This window comes from Neoarius graeffei, chromosome 6 (assembly GCF_027579695.1).
Source record: "Neoarius graeffei isolate fNeoGra1 chromosome 6, fNeoGra1.pri, whole genome shotgun sequence".
Taxonomy (NCBI): Eukaryota; Metazoa; Chordata; class Actinopteri; order Siluriformes; family Ariidae; genus Neoarius; species Neoarius graeffei.
Window position 1 is genome coordinate 12,025,302 of NC_083574.1, and position 26,757 is coordinate 12,052,058.

At 41.9% G+C, this 26,757-nt stretch overlaps 1 protein-coding gene across 1 annotated transcript; it reads right to left on the reverse strand.

Annotated features, from left to right (window-relative positions):
• Positions 1-32: 32 nt before the first annotated feature.
• Positions 33-26,209, reverse strand: chrnb4 (cholinergic receptor, nicotinic, beta 4 (neuronal)). Its single transcript, XM_060922850.1, is given in 6 exon segments — positions 33-275; positions 1,172-2,225; positions 3,192-3,301; positions 3,550-3,594; positions 8,361-8,506; positions 26,125-26,209. Coding segments are annotated over 6 exon segments (1,614 nt in total). The 3' UTR covers positions 33-101.
• Between the last annotated feature and the right edge of the window lie 548 nt (positions 26,210-26,757).

Genomic DNA, 26,757 nt, shown 5'->3' on the forward strand with positions numbered 1-26,757 from the left:
TTTAAGATTACACCCCAAGTCTACTATCAGTTATTTACGACTACCTTATCACGGCTTCGAAATTTAGATCAGGTATTTGGCATCCCATACTGACACGTCCTTTACATTCCATTCCTCAGAGAGGATTCAGAATTTGTCTGATAGACAGGAACTGTTTGGTTCTGGAAGACTGGCTGAAGGAAAAGGCCCAATGTCCCAACCACACACACAATTACAAAGATCCACAGAAACATCCGATCTACCACCATGGCGACGTACTTCCAGTCTTCAATAACCTGAGGAGAAACCAGGAGGAACATCGCATTACCAGTAAAACCAGAAACCTCTTAAAATACAAAGTTGAGAAATGGCAAAACACTTCAGATTCTGAGCATTACTGTTTTCATACTAGCAAAATCCAAACCCAGGGTTGTTGCAATGAATGCGTCAATCAATGCTCATTAACCGTAAACTTGAAATGTTGGGTGGCACGGTGGTGCAGTGGTTAGCACTGTCGCCTCACAGCAAGAAGGTCCTGGGTTCGAGCCCAGCGGCCGGCAAAGGCCTTTCTGTGTGGAGTTTGCATGTTCTCCGCGTGTCCGCGTGGGTTTCCTCCGGGTGCTCCGGTTTCCCCCACAGTCCAAAGACATGCAGGTTAGGCTAACTGGTGGCTCTAAATTGACCGTAGGTGTGAATGTGAGTATGAATGGTTGTTTGTCTCTGTGTCAGCCCTGTGATGACCTGGCGACTTGTCCAGGATGTACCCCATCTCTCGCCCATAGTCAGCTGGGATAGGCTCCAGCTTGCCTGCGACCCTGTAGAACAGGATAAGTGGCTACAGATAATGGATGGATGGATTGAAACATTGGTAAACCCATGTAATGATTCTTACTGGTCTTGAAAAATTCACTGAGGTTATAAGTCTTCTGAGGAACATACAAACCATGTCTACAAAACAATCTGTGTCTCTATTGTACTAATGTAGAACACTCTTTGATTTAATTACATCTGAGAAAGGATATTTGCAATAGAGGCTCTCTGGCAGTCCTGGGATTTAAACTCTCAGTCTTCCACTCACTAGCTCAGAGCCTTAACTCCTCAAAAACCCCTTCCCCACCAAACTGTACATCAGTCAATTCACCAACCCATTCTAAAGGGAAAGAATATAGATATTACTTAAGTCATCACTTACATTCTGGTCATCGTCATTTCCCATCATGTGGTCAGCTACATAACAAACTCCATCCACTGCTTCTTGAACACCAGCCCCCAGGTCTGATTGTTCTGGTTCTCCTCTCATGTCTCCCTGGTTCAAGGCATTGCTACTGGGCAGGAAGTCTGTAGGCCGCTGATTACTTTTCCTGTGAAAGTTGGTCCCTTTGTTGTAAAAGTGTCCTGGTGAAGACAGCACTGATGCTGAAGATGCAGCAAGCAAGACCGAAGCGGAAGAGGACATTCCTGACTTGCAGGGAGCTTCACACCTAAGTCCAAGCAGAGTTCTATTATCTTTGAGATGTCTCTCTTGGCGTAGCCTCTGTTGGGATGAGTTCCCTTCAGGCCTTTGCATAAAAAGCAACATGGGAAGTTTGTCCAGGAAGACCAGCTTCACCCAATTCGGCATGGTATGTGTACTCGGGGATCGATGATGCACATTGAGCACGCATACACTCGTGATGATGGAGAACGTCACCAGCACCATGGTGAACATCAGGTACTTGCCAATTAGAGGGACATCCATGGATGTAGGAGGAACAATTTTGGAGATCAGTAAGAGGAAGACAGTGAGGGCCAGGAGGACAGAGATGCACAGGGTCATCTTCTCACCACAATCAGATGGTAAGTAGAAAACCAGGATGGCCAGAGAGGTGATCAACACACAGGGGATGATGAGGTAAATGGTGTAGAAGAGAGGTTTTCGCTTGATGATAAAATCATACGTCAGGTCCACATAAGTCGGGTCCTGGGGGTTGACTGTCTTCCTTCCTGGAAGAGCTAAAATGTCCCACTCTCCACTTGGAGTGAAGTCATCCATACTGGCCATTTCAGACTTTAGGACAAGATCGATCTCTGTGTAGTCGTATGTCCATGAGCGAAACTTTAGTGTGCAGTTCTGCTGGTCAAAGGGGAAGTGCTTGACCTCAATCTTGCAAGAGCTCTTATAGATGGCAGGAGGAAGCCAGTCGATGCTGCCGTTAAACATCACGATAACGTTGGTGAAGACCGTTACCTCATACGTGCCATCAGCACTGGAAAGGAAACGAGGTGTAATATAGTAATGTCATAAATCATTACTATCTATTTGTTTTGTTCACTACTTTGGTTGTAAAGCAATATGTAGCTGTAAAAATGTATCAGTATTTATGTAAAAAACACAAAATTCATTTCAGTACTTGACAATCCTCAAAGGAGGGAATATAAGAGTCACTAAAATCATTTTTTTTGCATGTTTAGTTAAAAAAGCATATTTCTAAAAAAAATTGCTGAATGATGAATCAGATGGTCTCATAACTACAGTATTTGCACAACTCAAGGCACATGATCCATAAAGAAAATTAAGTTTATGTTCAGGGATGAAATTTGACTTCATAGATTTTCATCAGGGCGGCACGGTGGTGTAGTGGTTAGCGCTGTCGCCTCACAGCAAGAAGGTCCGGGTTCGAGCCCCGTGGCCGGCGAGGGCCTTTCTGTGCAGAGTTTGCATGTTCTCCCCGTGTCCGCATGGGTTTCCTCCGGGTGCTCCGGTTTCCCCCACAGTCCAAAGACATGCAGGTTAGGTTAACTGGTGACTCTAAATTGACCGTAGGTGTGAATGTGAGTGTGAATGGTTATCTGTGTCTATGTGTCAGCCCTGTGATGACCTGGCGACTTGTCCAGGGTGTACCCCGCCTTTCGCCCGTAGTCAGCTGGGATAGGCTCCAGCTTGCCTGCGACCCTGTAGAACAGGATAAAGTGGCTAGAGATAATGAGATGAGATGAGATTTTCATCAAACATCAAATCTAACCACATCAGTCTCAAATTTAAGTTTGAATTCATATGATTTTTTTTTCATAGATGTTTCACAGCAGGCTTGTAGTACTCGAGTCCTGGACTTGAGTACTACAAGCCTGCTGTGAAACATCTATGAAAATTACAATTGTTAGCATTAATCAAAATGTGGTACTCCATTACACGTGCCCAAAATTGTCCAAATTATCCCACGTGCTTAACTTACTTATTGTATAATACAATGTCAGGTAACCAGACGTGTCTGGAGGGAATTCGGAGCTTGTCAATTCCCTCATGTTTGGCCGGGTCCCATGACAGTCTGTAATCATTCCAGTTCTGAGAGGAAAAAAACAGTTGTTGTTCCAGTCCAGGTCATTTTGAAGTAATGGCTTCCCGGCAGATAGATGGTACTTAATTACACACTTCATTATCATTTTAATAAGTTATACTGAGTAGGACTGATTGCTGCTCCACTACTGGAGAGCCATGTCGACACATACATTCAAGTTCAAGGGCAAGGACGCCAGAGCTGTGTTGCTTATTACGGGCTAATAATTGGTGGGTAATGGACTATTCATGCCTACCTGTTTGAGCCACACATTTGTCGTCATGATTTGCTCCCTTTCATGCTGTGGATTGGATAAACACATAAACCACCAAATCAAGTATGTTACATTAGTGTCATACTACTAAACAGCTTCAGAATTGTCTGACAAATTTCAATCCTAACACACAAACAGAGTAGAATTCCACAGTCAGGGTAGATTTGCTATATAGAGATAACTCTATTTATTATTGGCACCCTTCAAGAAAATTGGCAAAATCTCAGTCTGGACATTTGAACATTTTTGTAAACATGTGGTCTGCATTGAACAGGCTGTCCACGCATGCTGTACAAATCTAAGCTATATAGTACTGTGCAAAAGTCTTGGGTGCCCTATTGTTTGTTTTTTTCCATACAAACTTTGTTAAAGATTTCTATTTTATGACTTCTACATTCAGGTGGCACAGTGGTGTAGTGGTTAGCGCTGTCGCCTCACAGCAAGAAGGTCCTGGGCTCGAGCCCAGTGGCCGGCGAGCACCATTCTGTGTGGAGTTTGCATGTTCTCCCGGTGTCCGCGTGGGTTTCCTCCGGGTGCTCCGTTTTCCCCCACAGTCCAAAGACATGCAGGTTAGGTTAATTGGTGGCTCTAAATTGACCGTAGGTGTGAATGTGAGTGTGGATGGTTGTTTGTTTCTATGTATCAGCCCTGCGATAATCTGGTGACCTGTCCAGGGTGTACCCTGCCTCTCGCCCGTAGTCAGCTGGGATAGGCTCCAGCTTGCCTGCAACCCTGTACAGGATAAGTGTCTACAGATAATGGATGGATGGACTTCTGCATTATCGAGTCAGTACAAAAACATTTTAGAGTTCCAAACATTTGGTTTCCAGCACAAAATTAAATGCTACCGGGAAAAAAAAAAAGTTTCTAATATGTCTGAGCAGCATATTACATAAGAAAGCACTTTTCAGATTAAAAAAGAAAACATAATGAAGGCTACTGGGTTTTGGTACAAAATTAAGAAGCAAGTCTGACCGTCAAAGCGTCCAGAAGAACAGTGGCTGGTTCTGCAAGATGCTCAGTAAAACCTACAGTACACCTCATTTCCTTTTAAAACTGCACTCATTGGACCTGAGACTACTAATTTTTTTTAAAGCAAAGGGTCGTCTCATACCAAATAATGACTCTGTTTCCTTTATTATTAGTAGTTATTGCCAGTGAATCTGATTTCCTCTGAATGGCCTAGTGGAGAGTTGAGTAGACACATGCGATATATATATATGTTTTCACTGTGTTCTGTCAAAATGACGTAAATTGCTCCTTGCGTCTCCTCAGTGGCGTAGACTCAGCCCAAGCAGAAGTCTCCGGCGAGGAGTGCTGATTGTGAGGTGCCATACAATCGAAACTCTCAGGCAAATTGGGAAGGGGATTCCCTGCCAGGCTTGTAGTACTCGACTCGGACTCATGCCCTAATTTTAAAGACTCGTGACTCGACTTGGACTTGGACTTGTGCTTTAATTGCACCAAGACTCGTAAATTGAGACAAAGACTCAGATTTTTTCTTTATTTTTATTCTAATTTTTGTATTAATTTTGTGCATCGGCTTGGTGGATGCATCAAATAGACTTTCAGGCATGCTCCGGACAGCGCACGCACCGTAAACGACTCGCACCTGCACAGGATTAAGGTGCAATCAGGGCGCCTATATAAAAACTGTGAAAACACACTTACTTTGCGAAGTATTGAGTTGCGTTGCTGACACATTACCAAGCCTTATTTCCTTGTTTGGTTTCCTGTTCCCTGATTTCCTGTTTCTTGTCTTTGATTCTGCCAAGTCTACGATAGCCTGTTTGTGTCTCGCTTGATCTATTGCCTGTTTCACCGTTTTATAATTTTGCCTGCCGTTCTGGATTGTTTACCGTCTTCACTTGTATTAATAAACACACCGTCTGCACTTGCATCTGTCTCCCAACCATCTCTGACAGAATTCTTCACACTCCCTGATAAAGAGAAGCACATTCACCTGTTCATACGTCATGTTCAGAAACAAACTAATGTTAATGGCGCTGAAACAGACACCGTCAAATGGTGCGGTTGGAGTCTTGTTCTCGGACTCGACTCGGATCAATTGTGGACTTGACTCGAAATTTTTTTTAATGACTTGGACTTGACTCGGACTTGAACACGGGGGACTCGAGACTGGACTCGGACTCGAGGTTTAGTGACTCGACGACAACGCTGTTCCCCGCCGAGGCTGCACGCAGTGTGTTAGTGCGAGCATGTAGCCTAAGGGAAATGAATAGTGTGTTGGACTGGCACTAAGCCCATGTTTGGGAAAATCGAAAATGTGGTCTTGGGCCCCTCCAGTGTGTCACCAGTCCATGTGCAAAGTATGGAATATGTGCGTCCACCCATGTCGATTCACATAGGTGAACAGACAGAGAGACAGACAGCCTTCCTTTAGTAGGATAGATGGCTTACTGCTGTTTATACTTTTTTGTTTTTTTAACGATGAAACATTTCATTTCATTATTTTTAAGCCAATTTTGGTCAACAGCATTTCTTTACATGTGCCTAAGACTTTTGCACAGTACTGTATATAAAAAGGAACTTGACATTTTATTCACAATCCAAGATCTTCCAAGTGTCCAAGTCTAAACTTGTTACATTACATAACATTACAGGAAAACATTACAGGAAGAGTCTCAGTGCTACTTCCTCTTCAGCAGGTGCTTCACCAAATTTTAATCTTCTTTTTTTGCATGTAATAATGTAAATGTGTATTTTAATATTTAAAAAGTGAATATAAAATTTGATTTATGATAACAAACAGCTTCTAATTAAAGAAGTGAAGCAAATCATATACAACCACCCTGCGACCAAACAAAAGATACTGTCCAGCTTTATATACCACAACAGTTTCAATTACCAGATGGGAGACGGGTCTCATAAAACTGGATATAGCAGTGTATTTGCCTGATGGATACAGCCCTGTAAATCACAGCTGGAAAACCATCTCAGTGCCAGCATTATAGCTCCTTTAACCATACATACAGTGGTGCTTGAAAGTTTGTGAACCCTTTAGAATTTTCTATATTTCTGCATAAATATGACCTAAAACATCAGATTTTCACACAAGTCCTAAGCGTAGATAAAGAGAACCCAGTTAAACAAATGAAACAAAAATATTATACTTGGTCATTTATTTATTGAGGAAAATGATCCAATATTACATATCTATGAGTGGCAAAAGTATGTGAACCCCTAGGATTAGCAGTTAATTTGAAAGTGAAATTAGAGTCAGGTGTTTTCAATCAATGGGATGATGATCAGGTGTGAGTGGGCACCCTGTTTTATTTAAAGAACAGGGATCTATCAAATTCTGATCTTCACGACACGTTTGTGGAAGTGTATCATGGCACGAACAAAGGAGATTTCTGAGGACCTCAGAAAAAGTGTTGTTGATGCTCATCAGGCTGGAAAAGGTTACAAAACCATCTCTAAAGAGTTTGGACTCCACCAATCCACAGTCAGACAGATTGTGTACAAATGGAGGAAATTCAAGACCATTGTTACCCTCCCCAGGAGTGGTTGACCAACAAAGATCACTTCAAGAGCAAGGCGTGTAATAGTCAGCAAGGTCACAAAGGACCCCAGGGTAACTTCTAAGCAACTGAAGGCCTCTCTCACATTGGCTAATGTTAATGTTCATGAGTCCACCATCAGCAGAACACTGAACAACAATGGTGTGTATGGCAGGGCTGCAAGGAGAAAGCCACTGCTCTCCAAAAAGAACATTGCTGCTCATCTGCAGTTTGCTAAAGATCACATGGACAAGCCAGAAGGCTATTGGAAAAATGTTTTGTGGATGGATGAGACCAAAATAGAATTTTTGGGTTTAAATGAGAAGTGTTATGTTTGGAGAAAGGAAAACACTGCATTCCAGCATAAGAACCTTATCCCATCTGTAAAACATGGTGGTGTTAGTATCACGGTTTGGGCCTGTTTTTCTGCATCCGGGCTAGGACGGCTTGCCATCATTGATGGAACAATGAATTCTGAATGATACCAGTGAATTCTAAAGGAAAATGTCAGGACATCTGTCCATGAACCGAATCTCAAGAGAAGGTGGGTCATGTAGCAAGACAACGACCCTAAGCACACAAGTCGTTCTACCAAAGAATGGTTAAAGAAGAATAAAGTTAATGTTTTGGAATGGCCAAGTCAAAGTCCTGACCTTAATCCAATCGAAATGTTGTGGAAGGACCTGAAGCGAGCAGTTCATGTGAAGAAACCCACTAACACCCCAGAGTTGAAGCTGTTCTGTATGGAGGAATGGGCTAAAATTCCTCCAAGCCGGTGTGCAGGACTGATCAACAGTTACCGGAAACGTTTAGTTGCAGTTATTGCTGCACAAGGGGGTCACACCAGATACTGAAAGCAAAGGTTCACATACTTTTGCCACTCACAGATATGTAATATTGGATCATTTTCCTCAATAAATGAATGACCAAGTATAATATTTTTGTCTCATTTGTTTAACTGGGTTCTCTTTATCTACTTTTAGGACTTGTGTGAAAATCTGATGATGTTTTAGGTCATATTTATGCAGAAATATAGACAATTCTAAAGGGTTCACAAACTTTCAAGCACCACTGTACATCAGACCTTACACACTGGATACTTTACAGAAAAGTGAAGGAATGTAGACATGGGCAGACAAGGTGCATTTGTTCTATCTTATTAACTTCAAGAGAAAGTGAAGAAACAACCCAGGATGAAAAAGGTGTTCATCTGTTCCATGACATTGAGCTTCTTGGACATTTTTTTCCATAAACAAAGCTTGTCCTCACCACACTGATGAGCTGTGCCAGAGAGACCTGCAGCTTCACAGTCACTCTTTCTGTTCTGTTCAGGGCAGGACGGATTAGGTTATTATAACGCTCCTTTGACAAGAGCCAGTTCATGAGTCGCTCTTCAGAGTCTGCACAGATGGCACCTGGAAAGCAGAAACACAGGAAATCTCAAACTGACCTCCTTCTTCTAGATCGTATTAATATTATTATTCAATTGTCCAATTTTCACTTTTTTTATTTGTGTAGTGGTGGCACAGTGGTGTAGTGTTTAGCACTGTTGCCTCATAGCAAGAAGGTTCTGGGTTCGAGCCCAGTGGCCGATGGGGGCCTTTCTGTGTGGAGTTTGCATGTTCTCCCCATGTCCGCTTGGGTTTGCTCCGGTTTCCCCTACAGTCCAAAGACATGCAGGTTAGGTTAACTGGTGACTCTAAATTGACCGTAGGTGTTAAAAAGGCACCCCCACCTCTCGCCCATAGTCAGCTGGGATAGGTTCCAGCTTGCCTGCGACTCTCCACAGGATAAGTGGCTACAAATAACGGATGGATGGATTATTTGCTTGGTCACGACCATAAAAATGAATTGCATTATTTATAGTGGTTGAATGATATCGGTTTTGTATAACTGTTAACAAAATACCAGGCTTGTAGTACTCGAATCCGACTCGTGCCCTAATTTTAACGACTTGTGACTCGACTTGGATTTAAGCACCGATGATTCGGAATTGGACTCGAACTTGTGCATTACCTGCACTCGGACTCATAAATTGGAGACGAAGACTCGGCTTCTTTCTTTATTTTTTGTAACATGCCATAATAATTTGGCATAAATATCTACATTCATTTTTGTACTAATTTTGTGCAAGAATGTCACACCTGCACGCCTTGGCACATGCATCAGATAGATTTTTGGATGCGCTCTGAACAGCGCGTACACCAAGCGGACTCTCGCGCACGCCCTAAACGACTCACACCTGCACAGGGTTAAGGCGCAATCAGTGCGCCTGTATAAAAACTTTGAAAACACACTTACTTTGCGAAGTATTGAGTTGTGTTGCTGATACATTACCGAGCCTTATTTCCTTGTTTGGGTTCCTGATCCCTGATTTCCTGTTTCTCGTCTTTGATTCTGCCGAGTCTACGATAGCCTGTTTGTGCCTCTCTCGACCTATTGCCTGTTTCACTGTTTTGCGATTTTGCCTGCCGTTCTGGATTGTTTACCATCTTCACTTGTATTAATAAACGCACCTTCTGCACTTACGTCCATCTCCCAACCATCTCTGACAGAATATTTCACACTCCCTGACAAAGAGAAGCACATTCACCTGTTCATATGTCATGTTCAGGAACAAACTAATGTTAATGGTGCTAAAACAGCCACCATCAAATGGTGCAGTTGGAGTCTTGTTCTCGGACTCGACTCAAAATTTTTTTTAATGACTTGGACTTGAACACTGGGGACTCGAGACTGGACTCGGACTCAAAATTTAGTGACTCGACTACAACACTGCAAAATGGACTTGCATGTATTAATTTTTGTTGAAATGAAGTCGACATAAGTGAGCAAAGGTTAAATTACAGCATGCTACTGCGAATAAATGTTCTTAACTCGGGTCTCCAAGTATAAATAATAGAATTTGTTTCAGACACAAAACAACCACAAACATTCGTTATGGAGGTCATGCTGCTTTTTGTTATTATCAAAATTCTATTTTCTCATTTTATTAAATATAGGAATGCATTTTTGATAGCTATTTTGTCACTGCTATAGCACGTTATGAGTGTTTGAAATATGTTATGTAATATATATCAGTCTATATGTCAAAGCAATGGCCATAAACGAGATCCGTTGAGACCTGTGCGAGACATCGTAGGACGGAAGTAAAACGTACAGCGGAAATCAAAGTGATCAACATCTGCCAACGTTGTCAAAAGACGCACGCGCCCTCTTTCGAATGCTGATGTGATCAAGCTGGAAGTTTTGTTTGTTTTGATAGCAATCGGGAAAGTTTGAAAAAAGTAGGCAGTAATCATCATTTAAACTTGTTTTTGTGCAATATTTTGTTTGGAAAACAGTTTTCAAAATGGCGGCACTGACATCTGGCTGACACTTCACATTTCGAAGTCTCGCACAAGTCTCGCGAAGATCGCACGGATAAGCGACGCCTGCCATGGACCAAATGAACTAAATTCAACATGGCTAAAAACCGAATAGGCTGATAAGTATAATATTTAATTGTAATTAGTTGCCAATACGAGTCACGATATAAGGTTACTAAAACCGAAAACGTAATTGAATAGCACGTTAATTATGAAATAATGCAAGTGTAAAAATGACTTCAGTTCTCCAGGGTTTTTTTCAGTCAATACATTTGCTAGTTATATTTTGAAATATGGTTTGTTCATGTTAACAAATGCGTTCAATAATCTACGTTAAGGAACCCTAATTAAGTTTCACTACATTGAGTTACATGAGCCTTATATTTGTTTTTGCTGTCTCTGATAAATTCGCATTGCCTTTCGCTGGTTTAATCTCTGCCACAGCTCCTCTGCACGTCGAGACACCAGCAGCATGGAACATGTTTTATTACTCTGCTCAGAGACCTGCTGCTGACTTTGCAGGCTTATAAAGAATGACCTGTTCCTGAATCCACAATCAGTCAGCCACATTTAAAGGTAGTACAGTCAAGGAACACCAAGAGCAATGTAGAACTCAAAAGAGAAGTCCAGTACCGTGCCAATCAAAAGTTTGGACACCACTACTCATTCATAGGTTTTACTGTATTTGGACTGTTTTCTATCTCATCGAACAATACTGAAGACATCAAAACTATGAAATAGTATATCAAACATATATGGAATTATGTGGTTAAAAAAAAAGTGTTAAAAAATCCGGTTTATATTTTAGGTTCTTCAAAGTAGTCACCAATTACCTTGATGGCGCTTTACACACTGTTGGCATTATCTTACCCAGCTTCATGAGGTCTTCACCTGGAATGCTTTTCAATTAACAGGTATGCCTCATCAGAAGTTAATTAGTGGAAATTCCTGCTTTCGTAATGCATTTGAGACCAAACGGTAAATAGCAAATAACAAGCATACAGGAAATAGCCCTACTGCACAACTGTAGTAATTCACATTATGTCAAGAACCACTCATCCATCATTATTTTAAGACGTGAAGTGTCTTTTAAATAATAAAAATAAAGAAAAAACATTGAGTTAGAAGGTGTGTCCAAACGTTTGACTGGTACTGAACATAATGTACGAATATTTAAGGTATTACAATTGGTTGTAGCACTTGAAGGAACCATTATTAGCTGAAGTGAATGTTATATTCCTTCCAAATGACTAAATGTAAATATTGAGAAGTGAAGCTAATATACTTATACTATATTACACAGTTGATGTACTATATTACACAAAGATATGATGTTTATCTTCGAGTGGTGAACATATTCATGACTGAGCAAAGTGGACGAGAATTGTAATTTTGAACCGGTTCACCATTTTCACAACGTGCGTCTAGTCAGTGGGAAAACACTGGGAGTGACATCATCAGAGTGAAATATCAGGAATTATTATACATCAAAGTCCTTCCCGCACCATTCATGGTGCGTTTGGCGGCGCCAATCTCTGTTTCCCTCGGCCTCTCGCCTATATTACATAGCTATGGTTACAATAGGGGGCTAGTCCTCTGGTAACCACGAGAGTTTGACTCCCCACTTGCATCTGTATTGCAGTGTGCCTTGCCAGATGGCAGTAGGCACCACTTTTATGATGGTCTTTGGTATGACCCGACCGTGAGTAGAACTCGCGATCTCCCGAGAGAGGCAGACCACTAGGCCACCCACCGTGTTTTTTAATATTTTTTATAATTATTACACATACAGGACACTTTTTTGATGAAATAAAAACGTGTTCTATTCCCTTCTAGCGGGTTTCATTCATTTGGTTTGCTAGCATGCAATATTGTTAGCATATCGCTTATCCTACGTGTATTACGTCACTCTACCCAATGGAGAATGAGCATTGAATATGGTTTACAATATTGCATGGTTGTCAAGACAACATGACGTCACACGTCGGAGGCGTAAAACTTCTGCGCTAGCGAGTGACTGACAATTTGTAAACAAACATGGCTGCCAGGTTTGCTTTGTTAAATATGGAAGATTTTGAGAGAATTTTGAAAGAGAAAGACGCTTTGAACACCCGAAAGGAATATATTATTAGAAGAAGAAGAAGAATATTGGCTGGCTTTTTTTCATGGTATATCAAATATATTCCATTCAGCTACTCATCTTCAACTCGTTCAATATCATGCTAGCTGAATGGAATATATCTGATATACCATGGAAAAAAAGCCAGCCAATATTATTTCAGTATGTCACTCAGATCCGCGATGTATTTTGTGTGAAAAATGCAAGTTTTTCAACACAAGAAGATAAACTTCATATCTTCAAGCCAACATGTGATTTTCCTTTTATGATATAGACACATTTACAAACAGAGTACCCAAATTTATCAAAACAATTCGTCAAGTTCCTCATGAGTGTCATATTGAGAAATATGTCATGGTTTTGGTTCTCTATGTCCTGGGTGTAGTTCATATGAAAAATAAAAAGAAAGATTTATTTATTGGGCGGCACGGTGGTGTAGTGGTTAGCGCTGTCACCTCACAGCAAGACGGTCCGGGTTCGAGCCCCGTGGCCGGCGAGGACCTTTCTGTGCAGAGTTTGGATGTTGTCCGCGTGGGTTTCCTCCGGGTGCTCCGGTTTCCCCCACAGTCCAAAGATATGCGGGTTAGGTTAACTGGTGACTCTAAATTGACCGTAGGTGTGAATGGTTGTCTGTGTCTATGTGTCAGCCCTGTGATGACCTGGCGACTTGTCATGCCCGTAGTCAGCTGGGATAGGCTCCAGCTTGCCTGCGACCCTGTAGAACAGGATAAAGCGGCTAGAGATGATGAGATGAGATTTATTTATTTATTTTTGCATTCACTCAATCAGCTTGCCATGCACATCTACCTCAGGATCCATGGCTAATGCTTTGCGTGATGATTCTGGCCTTGGAGCATGAACGCACGAACAGTGGATAATTGATACAAATTAGCTGTGATGCTGTTTAACACTGCATTAATTAGCAGGTACCAGAGCTGAACTGTAAGCTTTGTCCTTGTGCTGCTGGTTGAAGGAAATGCAGAACACAGACAAATGAACACTAATCCTACACTAATAAACAAAGTAGTGTGGTGGCAGAGCCTTGATTCAAACAGATGGTGAGCAGGGACAAGATGAAATCAGCAATATTCACTTAACGATCGCTGAGGAGTAATTTAACCACAGAAGTCCTTTGCTCAGGTCGAAGAGGTTCTGGGTTTGGAAATTACTTGCAGCTGGGTGCATGTTCATGGAAAGATATTTGTTCATGGAAAGATAATCGATTCATTTTGAGATCAGTTCAATTTTATGTGATTTCTAATTTAACTGTCTTTGTTCACGCATGATGTATATGTGTCTTTTTTTTGGGGGGGGTCATGATGTCTCAGCCTTGCTCATGTTGTTCATGCTTTGTGCATTAGTCCTCTTGCGTGCACATATCACTATAAAAGTTTTTATGTAGGCTATAGCAGTGTTTCTCAACCACTGGGCCGTGACCCGAAGTGCCATCTAGCGGGCTGCGAATTTTTTTTCAAGTTGAAGTTAATTTTTTAACTCGTAGTAGGGTACAATTGCTGGGCTGCATCCGACATGACATCCGTCTCATTAAGCTACAGTCACACTACAGCTCGCGATGCTTCGTGATGGGTTATCAATGAAAATGAGGCATTTTGGTAGCGATATACACGTGAGCTAAAAGTTGTGGTCACGCAGCAGGTGAACACTTCACTCACGCCTTTGCGCGCTTGAGTCTGGCGCAGTTCAAGCACGTTGTGCACACTCTTGGGACCCGGTCGTTATAGGAAACACCAGATACTGATTTGAGCGCAATCAGCACGACACTGCTTTCACAGAGGCTTTGCGAAGTATTGTCATTATCACTGTCATGTTTGTTTCGAGCCATGTTTATAACGCTGTTTAAATACTCTGCTTTCTGTTTTGCTTTTGTAAATATCACGCCTGATAGTAAACACTCTTCCTGCACTTAGAGCCGCCTACTGGTGATTATCTTAGTATCCTGATCCCCAGATCTTTAACCCAGCCACGTATAAAAAGCTGTACATCTCCATGCTCTTCCAAGTTTTCATCTGTGTGTCCATGTAGAACAAGGTCTGCAGCACCAGGTAGTTTGAGATTTCGGGGAACTCAACAGATGGATAATTTTCCAACTCATAGGAAAAATCCTTCTTTGTTAGTGTGTAAGGATCTAATCCCATTGAGTGGTTTCTATATCCACTTCTTCTGAGTGTACTTCTTGGTTTTAATAACTTGCTTGTTTTCTGTACACAAACATGGCAATACGTTCTTGTGTTAATGGACCAGACTCCACTTTTGGATCATTAATCCCTTTTGACTGAGAATGCCCTGCATGCATGGTTTTATGTTGGCTTCTCATACATCCATACAGTTTTAAATACAATACCTGCAGTTAAAAACAGTTTGTTTTCATTGCATTTATTTAATTCCTGGGCTCCCGTCTGTAACAGGGAGTGATGTTGCATCCCGTTAATCCACTTGACAGTAGATTATTAGATTCTAATAGAATAAATGAGGCAAAATAATTGGGGGTCTTTTTTAATGGGCCCCGACTCATTACAAGTATGAATAGGTGGGCCTTGAAGCAAAAAAGGTTGAGAACCCCTTGACTATAGAACACCCAAGTCATCTTGATGCATGAATGCATGCAATAAACCATGTGTTTCATTATACCCTACGTTTTGGTCTCCTGATTCTTCAGTCATCATATACTTCTGATGAAATTGCAGAATTTTTATGGTCATTCAGAAACATTTAGTCTGACAGTAGTGTCAGCTGCGATGCAAATCATGGGTGTATATTTGTTCACTCGTTTTATTTTATACTTCTATAGTTGCAACTCATTCACAAGGACTTGTATGGCAGATCTCATCTCATTATCTCTAGCCGCTTTATCCTGTTCTACAGGGTCGCAGGCAAGCTGGAGCCTATCCCAGCTGACTACAGGCGAAAGGCGGGGTTCACCCTGGACAAGTCGCCAGGTCATCACAGGGCTGACACATAGACACAGACAACCATGCACACTCACATTCACACCTACGGTCAATTTAGAGTCACCAGTTAACCTAACCTGCATGTCTTTGGACTGTGGGGGAAACCGGAGCACCCAGAGAAAACCCACGCGGACACGGGGAGAACATGCAAACTCCGCACAGAAAGGCCCTCGCCAGCCACAGGGCTTGAACCCGGACCTTCTTGCTGTGAGGCGACAGCGCTAACCACTACACCACCGTGCCGTGTATGGCAGATGTTCCACATAATCTAAGTCTAAAAAAAATCAATCTGTGTTGGTAGAAAGACAGGTGATTATTTTTTTTTTTAATTTATTAAAAAATTATTTATTTCAAACTTCAAAAGCGGTATGCAAACATAATAAAGGCGCGGCACGGATTTGCGTCATTTATCTACGCCGACTCACATAAAATACTTTGTTTTGAAATCGATAAAATAAATCACAGTTCCACCTTACCTTTGAATAGTTTTAGATCAAACTTTGCTTCATAGCATCTTTAGTGCTTTTAGGAACAGCATTTTCTTTCATCATTTGTAATTCTTCCTCACTTACGGTGACTCAAGTTATGCTGTCATAGTTAGTTGCCAGAGTCCCTGCTTGTACTCAGTGCAATATGTATACTGTTCCTACTTATTCAGGTGACATTGGGCATACCTAACAACCCGTGTTTTCTTTCCGTCTCTCTCTCCGCCCCGCCCCCCCCCCCCCCCCCCCCAAAAAAAAAAATCTGTCCCTCTGAGTTACATGGAGTCAACAGGAAATCTTTTGGTGGAGAGAGTGGAGACCTCGACTGGCTATTGTAGCCTGCAGGGAATCGGCCGTCAGACATTCTGTCACATGTTCCAGACCCGGTGAAATGTAACTGAATTGTCTTGGCCAGCCCTAAGGGCCCCATCTGCATCCCATCATTGCTGAGGAGTGTGCTCCCATCACCCAATCAAGCATCCAGCCAGAGCAGGTCATGATATTTTTTAACCATAACATGCCATTGTTGTGTATTATGCCTGATGTCAAGACTCTCGTCTCTGCGAGCCTACCACACAGATTTAATACTTGTGTCATTTTTAGGGCATACCTACCAACCTGTGTTTTCTCTCCCCCCCCCCCCCCCCCAATCTGTCCCTCTGAGTTACATGTTGGTCCTGGGATTGAGATGCTGGCCTCTTCTGCCCCTCGGACCTGCTTGATCCATCCTGGTGCCCTGTGTCTGGTCGGAGTTTTATCGCATCGCTCCTGTGGAGGACGGCCCCATGAGGACAGTTGAGGGTTACACCTGGAGGACGCTCTGGACTCATACAGTAATGCTTTTATGGCTGAGGACTACAGTTGACTTGCTAATTTTAGGACTGCAGTTGTCATGAACAGTTTTGCACTCAAGTTTCCATCAATGAAGAGTTACAACATCAACGAAACTGTCTTCATGTTAAAACTGTTAATGTTATAGTCATGTTGTCTGTTGTTGCCCAAATGAGGATGGGTTCCCTTTTGAGTCTGGTTCCTCTCGAGGTTTCTTCCTCATGTCGCATACATGTCAACCTTTGGTCAATCAAACGTGTATAACCAACCTCCAAAATCCTTATTTCCCTCATAAAATCCTTATAAGATGCAAATTAAAATAATTTACCTAAAATTTGAATGATAATTAACAATGATATATCCCAGTTACTTTTTATTCAATATTAATAACAATAAACCTTCAGAATGAATACAAAGCTCCAATGTTTGACAAAAACACAAAGTGTCACTCTAATGTTCTGAATTGTACTCCATGACAGCTTTTTTAGCAGTCTGCACCAATACCTCACTAGGCTGCATGTCACAGCAAGTGTCTGTGTTGATCTTACACTGCAGTAGGCCAATTCAGTGTGTCTGCATTCAGGTTCTTTCTGCTCTCTGTGTGTATCTTCCTGACTTGAGAGAAAACTCTCTCACAGTCAGCATTACTGTGGGGTAAACAGAGCACTGCCTAACTTAAACTAAAACGCCCACTACCTTGTGTTTTCTGTCTTTTCCAGTTGTTGGCATATCAGTTTTTAAGCGTGCAAATACTGTCATCAGTGGCTGATTTTGCCTTTGGCTTGCATTCCGCTGATGTAGTTTCGATTTGAAATGTTGTTTCACATCATACACTCCTGATGCTGCAACTTTGATGTCACGCACACACAGTGTGCAGTGTGCGTATTCTTTGTTTTTGGAGGCTGCCGGTTGGATTATGCCATTGAAAAGGTCCTTCCATTCAGGGAGAAACCTACCGCTGTATTGTGTTTTGAATTTCTTTGCCAGAGTGCCCATTCAGAATCTTTTCAGTCGCTATTGAAAGTCGCTCAGGTGGAAATACGCATTTCAAACAAAATGTTACTTCACGGTTGCCGGGATTCTCGCAATGCAGTGTGCGCATGATCAGAAGTGGAAGGAAGTCTCGCTACCACAAGATAATGTGTGATTTCATAAGACTCTTTACTGGCTGTCTGTGCTTTCTGTGGTGTACAGTACGTTTGTAAATGTTATGCGCTCTTTTATCATCGTGGGAATTAATTATAGCTCTAAATAAATATTGAAGTTTTTTTAAAGAATCCATATAACTTTATTTGTACGCCCGTATACTACGTTTATTGAATCAAATCCGTATAAAATACGGACATTCCGTATAGATTGACATGTATGATGTCATCTGAGGGAGTTTTTCCTTGCCACCGTCGCCACAGGCTTGCTCATTGGGGATAGATTAGGGGATAGATTAGGGACAAAATTAGCTAATGTTTTAAGTCGTTCAAATTCTGTAAAGCTGCTTTGCGACAATTTTTATTGTTAAAAGCACTATACAAATAAACTTGACTTGACTTGACAAAGCGATTGGCCGCCATTTTGCCAAGGTGATTATCGAGAAATAGTCTGAATCTCTCGACCAATCACTGTGCATGATTTTTTATAATCACCTCCGTATTTATTCTAAATTATGTTTAAATAAAAGGCTCTCATACGTTTTTCTTATAACTTGTACTTTATAGCTTGGAAACATATTTTATCCTCTTTTACATCAGGAATAAACACCGGAGGGTGTGCTGTTGTAGGGAAATAATCAGCAGGTGGATTTGTGGGATGCAACCTGATGTGACACTGATTTCCTTTTACCACCCTGAAGTTGATTATTTTCCTCTAACAGCATATCCTATAGTGTTTTTTTTGTTTGTTTTTTTCACTTTTACTCCAGCAAGTCACCAACTATTACAATTTTTATCCCCCACTGGCTGAAAGGCCCAAAGGGTGATTATGTCATGGCGATTTCCATCAGTCTGTCCGTCCTGGGAAGGGTGCTCACCTTCTGAAATCAACTCCTCTCACAATTTTTGGAGGAATTTTACAAAACTTGGCAGGATTCTTTGTTATATGTCGGTAATACGCATATTGTAATTTTGTTCGATTCCATCACATTTTACCAGAGTTACAGCCCTTGATTAACAAAATTATAATTTGACAATTTCATGAGTGTGTTTTCCTTCTGAAATCAACTCCTCTCACAATTTTTGGAGGAATTTCACCAAACTTGGCAACAGGCATTGTTATATGTAGGCACTAAGCATATTGTTGTTTTGTTCAATTCGGTCACATTTTACCAGAGTTACAGCCCTTGATTAACAACCTTGTACTTTCACAATTTCATGAAGGTGTGCTCGCCTTCTGACATCGACTTCTCTCACAATTTTTGGACGAATTTCTCAAAGCCTGGCAAAAGGCCTTGTTATATGACAGTAATACACATACTGCGATTTAATTTCATTTGTGAAAATTTTACCAGCGTTTTGACCCTTGATTAAATAACTTGTACTTTGACAATTTCATGAGGGTGTATTTTTTTTTAAATCAACTCCTCTCACAATTTGTGGAGGAATTTCACCAAACTTGGCAAAAGGCTTTGTTATATAACAGTTATACACATATTGAAATTTCGTTTTATTTGGGCAAATTTTACCAGAGTTATGCCCTTGATTATTAGCAAACTTGTACTTTCACAATTCCATCAAGGTGTGCTTGCTTTCTGAAATCAACTTCCCTCACAATTTTTGGAGGAATTTCATGTAATTTGGCAAAAAGTTTTTATCCCCCACTGGCCGAAAGACCCAAAGGGGGATTATGTCGTGGTGATATCTGTCCGTCCCGGGAAGGGTGCTCACCTTCTGAAATCAACTCCTCTCACAATTTTTGGAGGAATGTCACGAAACTTGACGGGATTCTTTGTTATACATCGGTAATATGCATATTCTAATTTTGTTCAATTCCATCACATTTTATCAGAGTTATGGCATAGTTGCCAGCAGGGGACTCTCAGAGCACTCTTGTTACTTTATAACAACATGTGATAATTTTATCCATTTATACTTATTATTGTGGAACATCCACGAAACAAGTTAGTTCCTGTTATCACTTACATTATTATATTACATTAATGGCATTCAGCAGACGCTCTTATCCAGAGTGACGTACAACATACCCAGAGCAGCCTGGGGACTAGTTGGGGGTTAGGTGCCTTGCTTAAGGGCACTTCAGCCATTCCTGCTGGTCTAGGGAATCGAACCGGCAACCTTTTGGTCCCAAAGCTTCTCTGACCATTAGGCCATGGCTTCCCCATTATAACAACATAACAGTCTTTCTGTTTTCTTTCTCTATCAGTCAGCAAGACAAAAATGCAGTTTGTCACATTACTAAAACAGCCCACAACTATGGAATCAATTTTGTGCCAAAATGTTCATACAATACTTTTGAAATATCAAACAAAAATGACAAATCAAAATACAAAAAAAAAGTTAAATTTTTTAGACTGGCAAACAAATTATTCATGTAATTATGCAAAATATCAGTCTATTACTCTTCAGAAACCTTTTATTTTTGTTCCGCGTCTTTCTCAGTTTTGTTTGACGTAATTTATTTTGGTTGCGATTCCAGCTTTCTCGTTTGCACTCCCTGACTTTTTGCTTGCAGTTTTGGCACAAACTTCACGTGTGGGTGGGCTGTCCAGGAATGCATTCCCATTGGCTAACTTGTGTTTGACTGACAGCTACGCTCAGCGATTCCCCCGGAGGCTGTTGCGGCCATTTCCTACTCGGATTTTGGCGGACTGTTTGACGAGTGACCGATCCATTGACAGTAAACAAGGATCGAGTGGACTTCAGTGGTGACTATGATATTGAATTAATTCAACAAAGTGTAAGTACGGGACAAATGTGTTGTATGTGTTGCGGTAGTACACATTATGCAGGTGTTTCGTGGCAAGTCAAATGTTAGACTTAGCTCCACTACCCAATATAATAGCTGTCTTGCTAATGTTAAACACACCTGCATAATGTGCACTACTGCAACACATACAACACATTTGTCCCGTACTTACACTTTGTTGAATTAATTCAATATCATAGTCGCCACTGAAGTCCACTCGATCCTTGTTTACCGTCAATGGATCGGTCACTCGTCAAACAGTCCGCCAAAATCCGAGTAGGAAATGGCTGCAACAGCCTCCGGGGGAATCGCTGAGCGTAGCTGTCAGTCAAACACAAGTTAGCCAATGGGAATGCATTCCTGGACAGCCCACCCACACGTGAAGTTTGTGCCAAAACTGCAAGCAAAAAGTCAGGGAGTGCAAACGAGAAAGCTGGAATCGCAACCAAAATAAACTACGTCAAACAAAACTGAGAAAGATGCGGAACAAAAATAAAAGGTTTCTGAAGATTAATAGACTGATATTTTGCACGATTACACGGATAATTTGTTTGCCAGTCTAAAAAAATTGACTTTTTTTGTATTTTGATTTGTCATTTTTGTTTGATATTTCAAAAGTATTGTATGAACATTTTGGCACAAAATTGATTCCATACAAAGCCCCCTGTCTTCCTTCTGTCGAAAAATTTAACTCATGTAACACTGGTCAGATAAGGCTGTGGAATTATGTATGTGCAGTTTAATTTTAAAAGTGCAGTACAGCTCCTATCAAAACATTTATTACTTAGACGTATCGCTTGTCTTATTATTACTTAGATATAATTTGTGTGTGTGTGTGTGTGTGTGTGTGTGTGTGTGTGTGTGATAAGATCTACATAGATTGTTAGATTGTTTTTATCAAAAGGGGATTGCTGAAGATTTAGTTACTGCAGCTTTAAGAGTAGTTTCTGGCTTCAAGGTTTTATATTTATGCACTCATTCGAATACGTTATCATTCTGTCCTAACAACTTACATGGGGACTTGAAAAAAAAAAGTGTAATCACTGATAAGCACTGCTGAGTTTTCTGTAAGGCAGGCTTGTAGTACTCGAGTCAGACTCGTGCCCTAATTTTAAGGACTAATGACTTGACTTGGACTTGAGCACTGATGACTCGAACTTGGACTTGGACTCGTGCATTAACTGCATTCAGACTTGTAAATTGGAGACGAGGACTCTGATTTTTTTCTTCATTTTTTTGTAACATGCCATAATAATTTGGCATAAGATATATATATATATATATATATATATATCTTATGATCAGCTGGATAGTACAGTGGTAAAGCTCACTGACTACGACGCAGGAGATCGGGGTTCGAATCCCGGTTGGGGCAAAACATCATCCAGTAAGGGTTCTTAGGCAAAAACCCCTCATGATATATCAGCCTACCTCAGGAATGAGTGAAGACATAACTGATAGAGTCATACCGGCTCAGACGTCGCCCGGGTCAACAAGGTCTGCGTCAGTTGCTAGGGAACCAGGGCAAACTGATGAGAAATGGGCTACTGGAACAAGACGAGGACAGAAAATACGGATTTGCTGGAATGCTACTATACAAGCAATCCCAGAGAGAGGGGATACATGCAGCGAATGTGGGACCATTGGATACTTCGAAACCCACAATCAAGGCTAACAAAGAAACAGCTATTAGCCCAGTGTTCCAACATCCCTAATCGAAATCTACTATCACAACTAGAGATTAATGAAATACAACAACGATGCAAGGGGGAGCCAGGAAGACAGGTCAGCGGGGAGATGTCATCATCCCCACAACCAGAGATTGGGTACCAAGCCCCAACAACTAACAGCCTCAACACAAGAGCTGCTGACCTGAGAAGGAAGATCGTGACCCAACTGGAAACCTGGAGCCCCCGACGAATACCGAAGCTGAGTTGCCAAGTACCTTCAGAAGATCTACTAGTAGATGTGAATGAAGACAATCTCCACAAGAACCATCACTGAGACCAACAAGCTGATACACAGTACAGCAACAGTAATCATGGAGATGCTTGGACACAAGGTGGGTTCGGGACATAACAAACAGTATCCACCATGGAAGAGACGATTAGAGGCCAAGATAAAGGCAGCACGGAGAGAAGTTAGCCAGCTAGCTGAACTACAGAAAGGGAACATGGTGAATAAAGGGGCACTCGAAACTGCCAAACAGCGACTAACAGCTCTGGCCACCCGGTTGAAGAGATACACCAAGGAGGGAGAGGCCAGGAGAATAAACAAGCTGTTCTCCACTGAACCAGCCAAGGTGTACTCTCAGTGGCAGGGGAACAACAACCGGTCAGACCCACCAAGAGCTGAGGTGGAAAAATACTGGAAAGACATATGGGAAAGAAAGGCATCACACAACACCGATGCCCAATGGTTAGTGGACCTAAGAGCTGACCACAGCAACCTCCCAGAACGAGGTTGCTGTGAACAAGAACAAGAACCAGTAACCATCTCAATGGCAGACGATCAAGAAAGAGTGTCAAAGATGAAGAGCTGGACAGCACCAGGCCCCGATATGATCCATACGTACTGGCTGAAGAAGCTAACTGCACTCCATGAACGCCTAGCAGCACAGATGAACCAGCTGCTGAGGGATGGAACCCACCCAGAATGGCTAACCCAAGGCAGGACAGTCCTAATCATGAAGGACCCCCAGAAGGGACCCATCCCATCCAACTACCGGCCAATTACCTGTCTCTGCACAACATGGAAAGCCCTGTCAGGCATCATTGCGGCAAAAATGAGTAAGCATGTGGCTCAATACATGAGCGAGGCACAGAAAGGAATTGGCAGTAACATCAGAGGAGCCAAGCACCAGCTACTGGTCGATAGAACAGTCGCCCGAGACTGTAAGAAGAGACAGACCAACCTGTGCACTGCCTGGATTGACTACAAGAAAGCCTACGACTCAATGCCACACACATGGATACTGGAATGTCTGGAACTGTATAAGATCAACAGGAACCTAAGGACCTTCATTCAGAACTCAATGGAAATGTGGAAGACTAACTGGGAGAGTGGCTCCAGCAAATCCCAGGAACAACATCTGAAGCCTCAGTCCAGAAGAGCGCAGTCCTAGGAACATCGAAGATACTGCGCAGAACCCTCAAACTCCCAGGCCTCTGGTAGAGGACCCGAGCTTGAGGATGACATGGACCTGAAATTGCACATGTGACATTTTGCATGTGTGTGTGTGTGTGTGTGTGTGTGTGTGTGGTGCTCTGTAATGGACTGGAATCCAAGGTGTATCTACATTGGTGCTTGAAAGTTTGTGAACCCTTTAGAATTTTCTATATTTCTGCATAAATATGACCTAAAACATCATCAGATTTTCACACAAGTCCTAAAAGTAGATAAAGAGAACCCAGTTAAACAAATGAGACAAAAATATTATACTTGGTCATTTATTTATTGAGGAAAATGATCTAATATTACAGATCTGTGAGGGGCAAAAGTATGTGAACCTTTTCTTTCAGTATCTGGTGTGACCCCCTTGTGCAGCAATAACTGCAGCTAAACATTTGCGGTAACTGTTGATCAGTCCTGCACATCGGCTTGGAGGAATTTTAGCCCATTCCTCCATACAGAACAGCTTCAACTCTGGGATGTTGGTGGGTTTCCTCACATGAACTGCTCACTTCAGGTCCTTCCACAACATTTCGATTGGATTAAGGTCAGGACTTTGACTTGGCCATTCCAGAACATTAACTTTATTCTTCTTTAACCATTCTTTCATAGAACCACTTGTGTGCTTAGGGTCGTTGTCTTGCTGCATGACCCACCTTCTCTTGAGATTCAGTTCATGGACAGATGTCCTGACATTTTCCTTTAGAATTTGCTGGTATAATTCAGAATTCATTGTTCCATCAAAGATGGCAAGCCGTCCTGGACCAGATGCAGCAAAACAGGCCCAAACCATGATACTGCCACCACCATCTTTCACAGATGGGATAAGGTTCTTATGCTGGAATGCAGTGTTTTCCTTTCTCCAAACATAACGCCTCTCATTTAAACCAAAAAGTTCTATTTTGGTCTCATCTGTCCACAAAACATTTTTCCAATAGCCTTCTGGCTTGTCCACATGATCTTTAGCAAACTGCAGACAAGCAGCAATGTTCTTTTTGGAGAGCAGTGGCTTTCTCCTTGCAACCCTGCCATACACATCATTGTTGTTCAGTGTTCTCCTGATGGTGGACTCATGAACATTAACACTAGCCAATGTGAGAGAGGCCTTCAGTTGCTTAGAAGTTACCCTGGGGTCCTTTATGACCTTGCCGACTATTACACACCTTGCTCTTGGAGTGATCTTTGTTGGTCGACCACTCCTGGGGAGGGTAACACTGGTCTTGAATTTCTTCCATTTGTACACAATCTGTCTGACTGTGGATTGGTGGAGTCCAAACTCTTTAGAGATGGTTTTGTAACCTTTTCCAGCCTGATGAGCATCAACAACGCTTTTTCTGAGGTCCTCAGAAATCTCCTTTGTTCGTGCCATGATACACTTCCACAAACGTGTTGTAAAGATCAGACTTTGATAGATCCCTGTTCTTTAAATAAAACAGGGTGCCCACTCACACCTGATTGTCATCCCATTGCTTGAAAACACCCAAGTCTAATTTCAGCTTCAAATTAACTGCTAATCCTAGAGGTTCACATACTTTTGCCACTCACAGATATGTAATATTGGATCATTTTCCTCAATAAATAAATGACCAAGTATAATATTTTTGTCTCATTTGTTTAACTGGGTTCTCTTTATCTACTTTTAGGACTTGTGTGAAAATCTGATGATGTTTTAGGTCATATTTATGCAGAAATATAGACAATTCTAAAGGGTTCACAAACTTTCAAGCACCACTGTAAGGTGTATTCCTGCCACATGCCTAGTTTTCCTATGATAGGTTCTAGACCCTGCCCAGGATAAAGCACTGATGAAAGATGAATGAATGAATGAATGAATGAATGAATGAATGAATGAAAATCATATGTGGAAAATAAAACCACATGCCCCATGTGTAAAAAAAAATTCACATGGAAATGAATGAATGCTTTGGAAAATAAATAAATGAATTAAAAAAACTACATGTGAAAGGTCCCCATGTGAAAATGTGTTTGAATTAGAGGTTTAAATGAACGTACATCATGCTGAAGAGTCTCCAGATGAACTTCTCGAGGTGTTCAAGCAACACTGCAGGAAGTTATTTCGCTATCTGTGCAGGATTTCTGTTTGGTTCACAAAGTTTTGCTCCACACTAAACTAAAGCATGCTTGGAGAGGAGAATGAAGCGGGTTTGTACTCACTCTGGATGAAGGTAAACGCATAGAGGGTCATGCCGAGGGTCCGTGTCATGGTCGATGCCGCGTTGTCCGTGTGCGCTCACTTCATTCACTCCCATCACGCGCTCCCATGCAGTAGGAATGCGCCTTATCTTCACCGGACAGACCTGCGCACACACACACACACACACACACACACACACACACACACACACACACACACACACACAGGGTCGGTTTCAGAGCGTCCAGTTGTTTCCCATCGGTGTGAATACACAGTGTGGGAGCTGCAGTTTTTCCCTACTTAATAATATACAGCAGTGCTGCGCTCCTGCTCCTCTCCTGTGCTCCTCTCTCCCTCTACTGCTCCTCCTTTTCTCCTGCTCCTCCTCTCTTCCTCTACTGCTCCTCTGTTCTTCTCCTGCTCCTCCTTTCCTCCTACTGCACATCTCCTCCTCTTCAGCTCCTTTCCACTTCGTCTGCTCTTCTCCTGCTCCTCTCCTGTGGTTCTGCTCCTCTCCTCCTCTTTTTCTGCTCCTCTCTACCTTTCTTCCTCTACTGCTCCTCTCCTCCACTTGTGCTCATCCTCTTCTCCTGTGCTCCTGCTCCTCGCCTGCACCCCACTCCTCTCCTGTGCTCATGCTCTTCTCCTCTTCT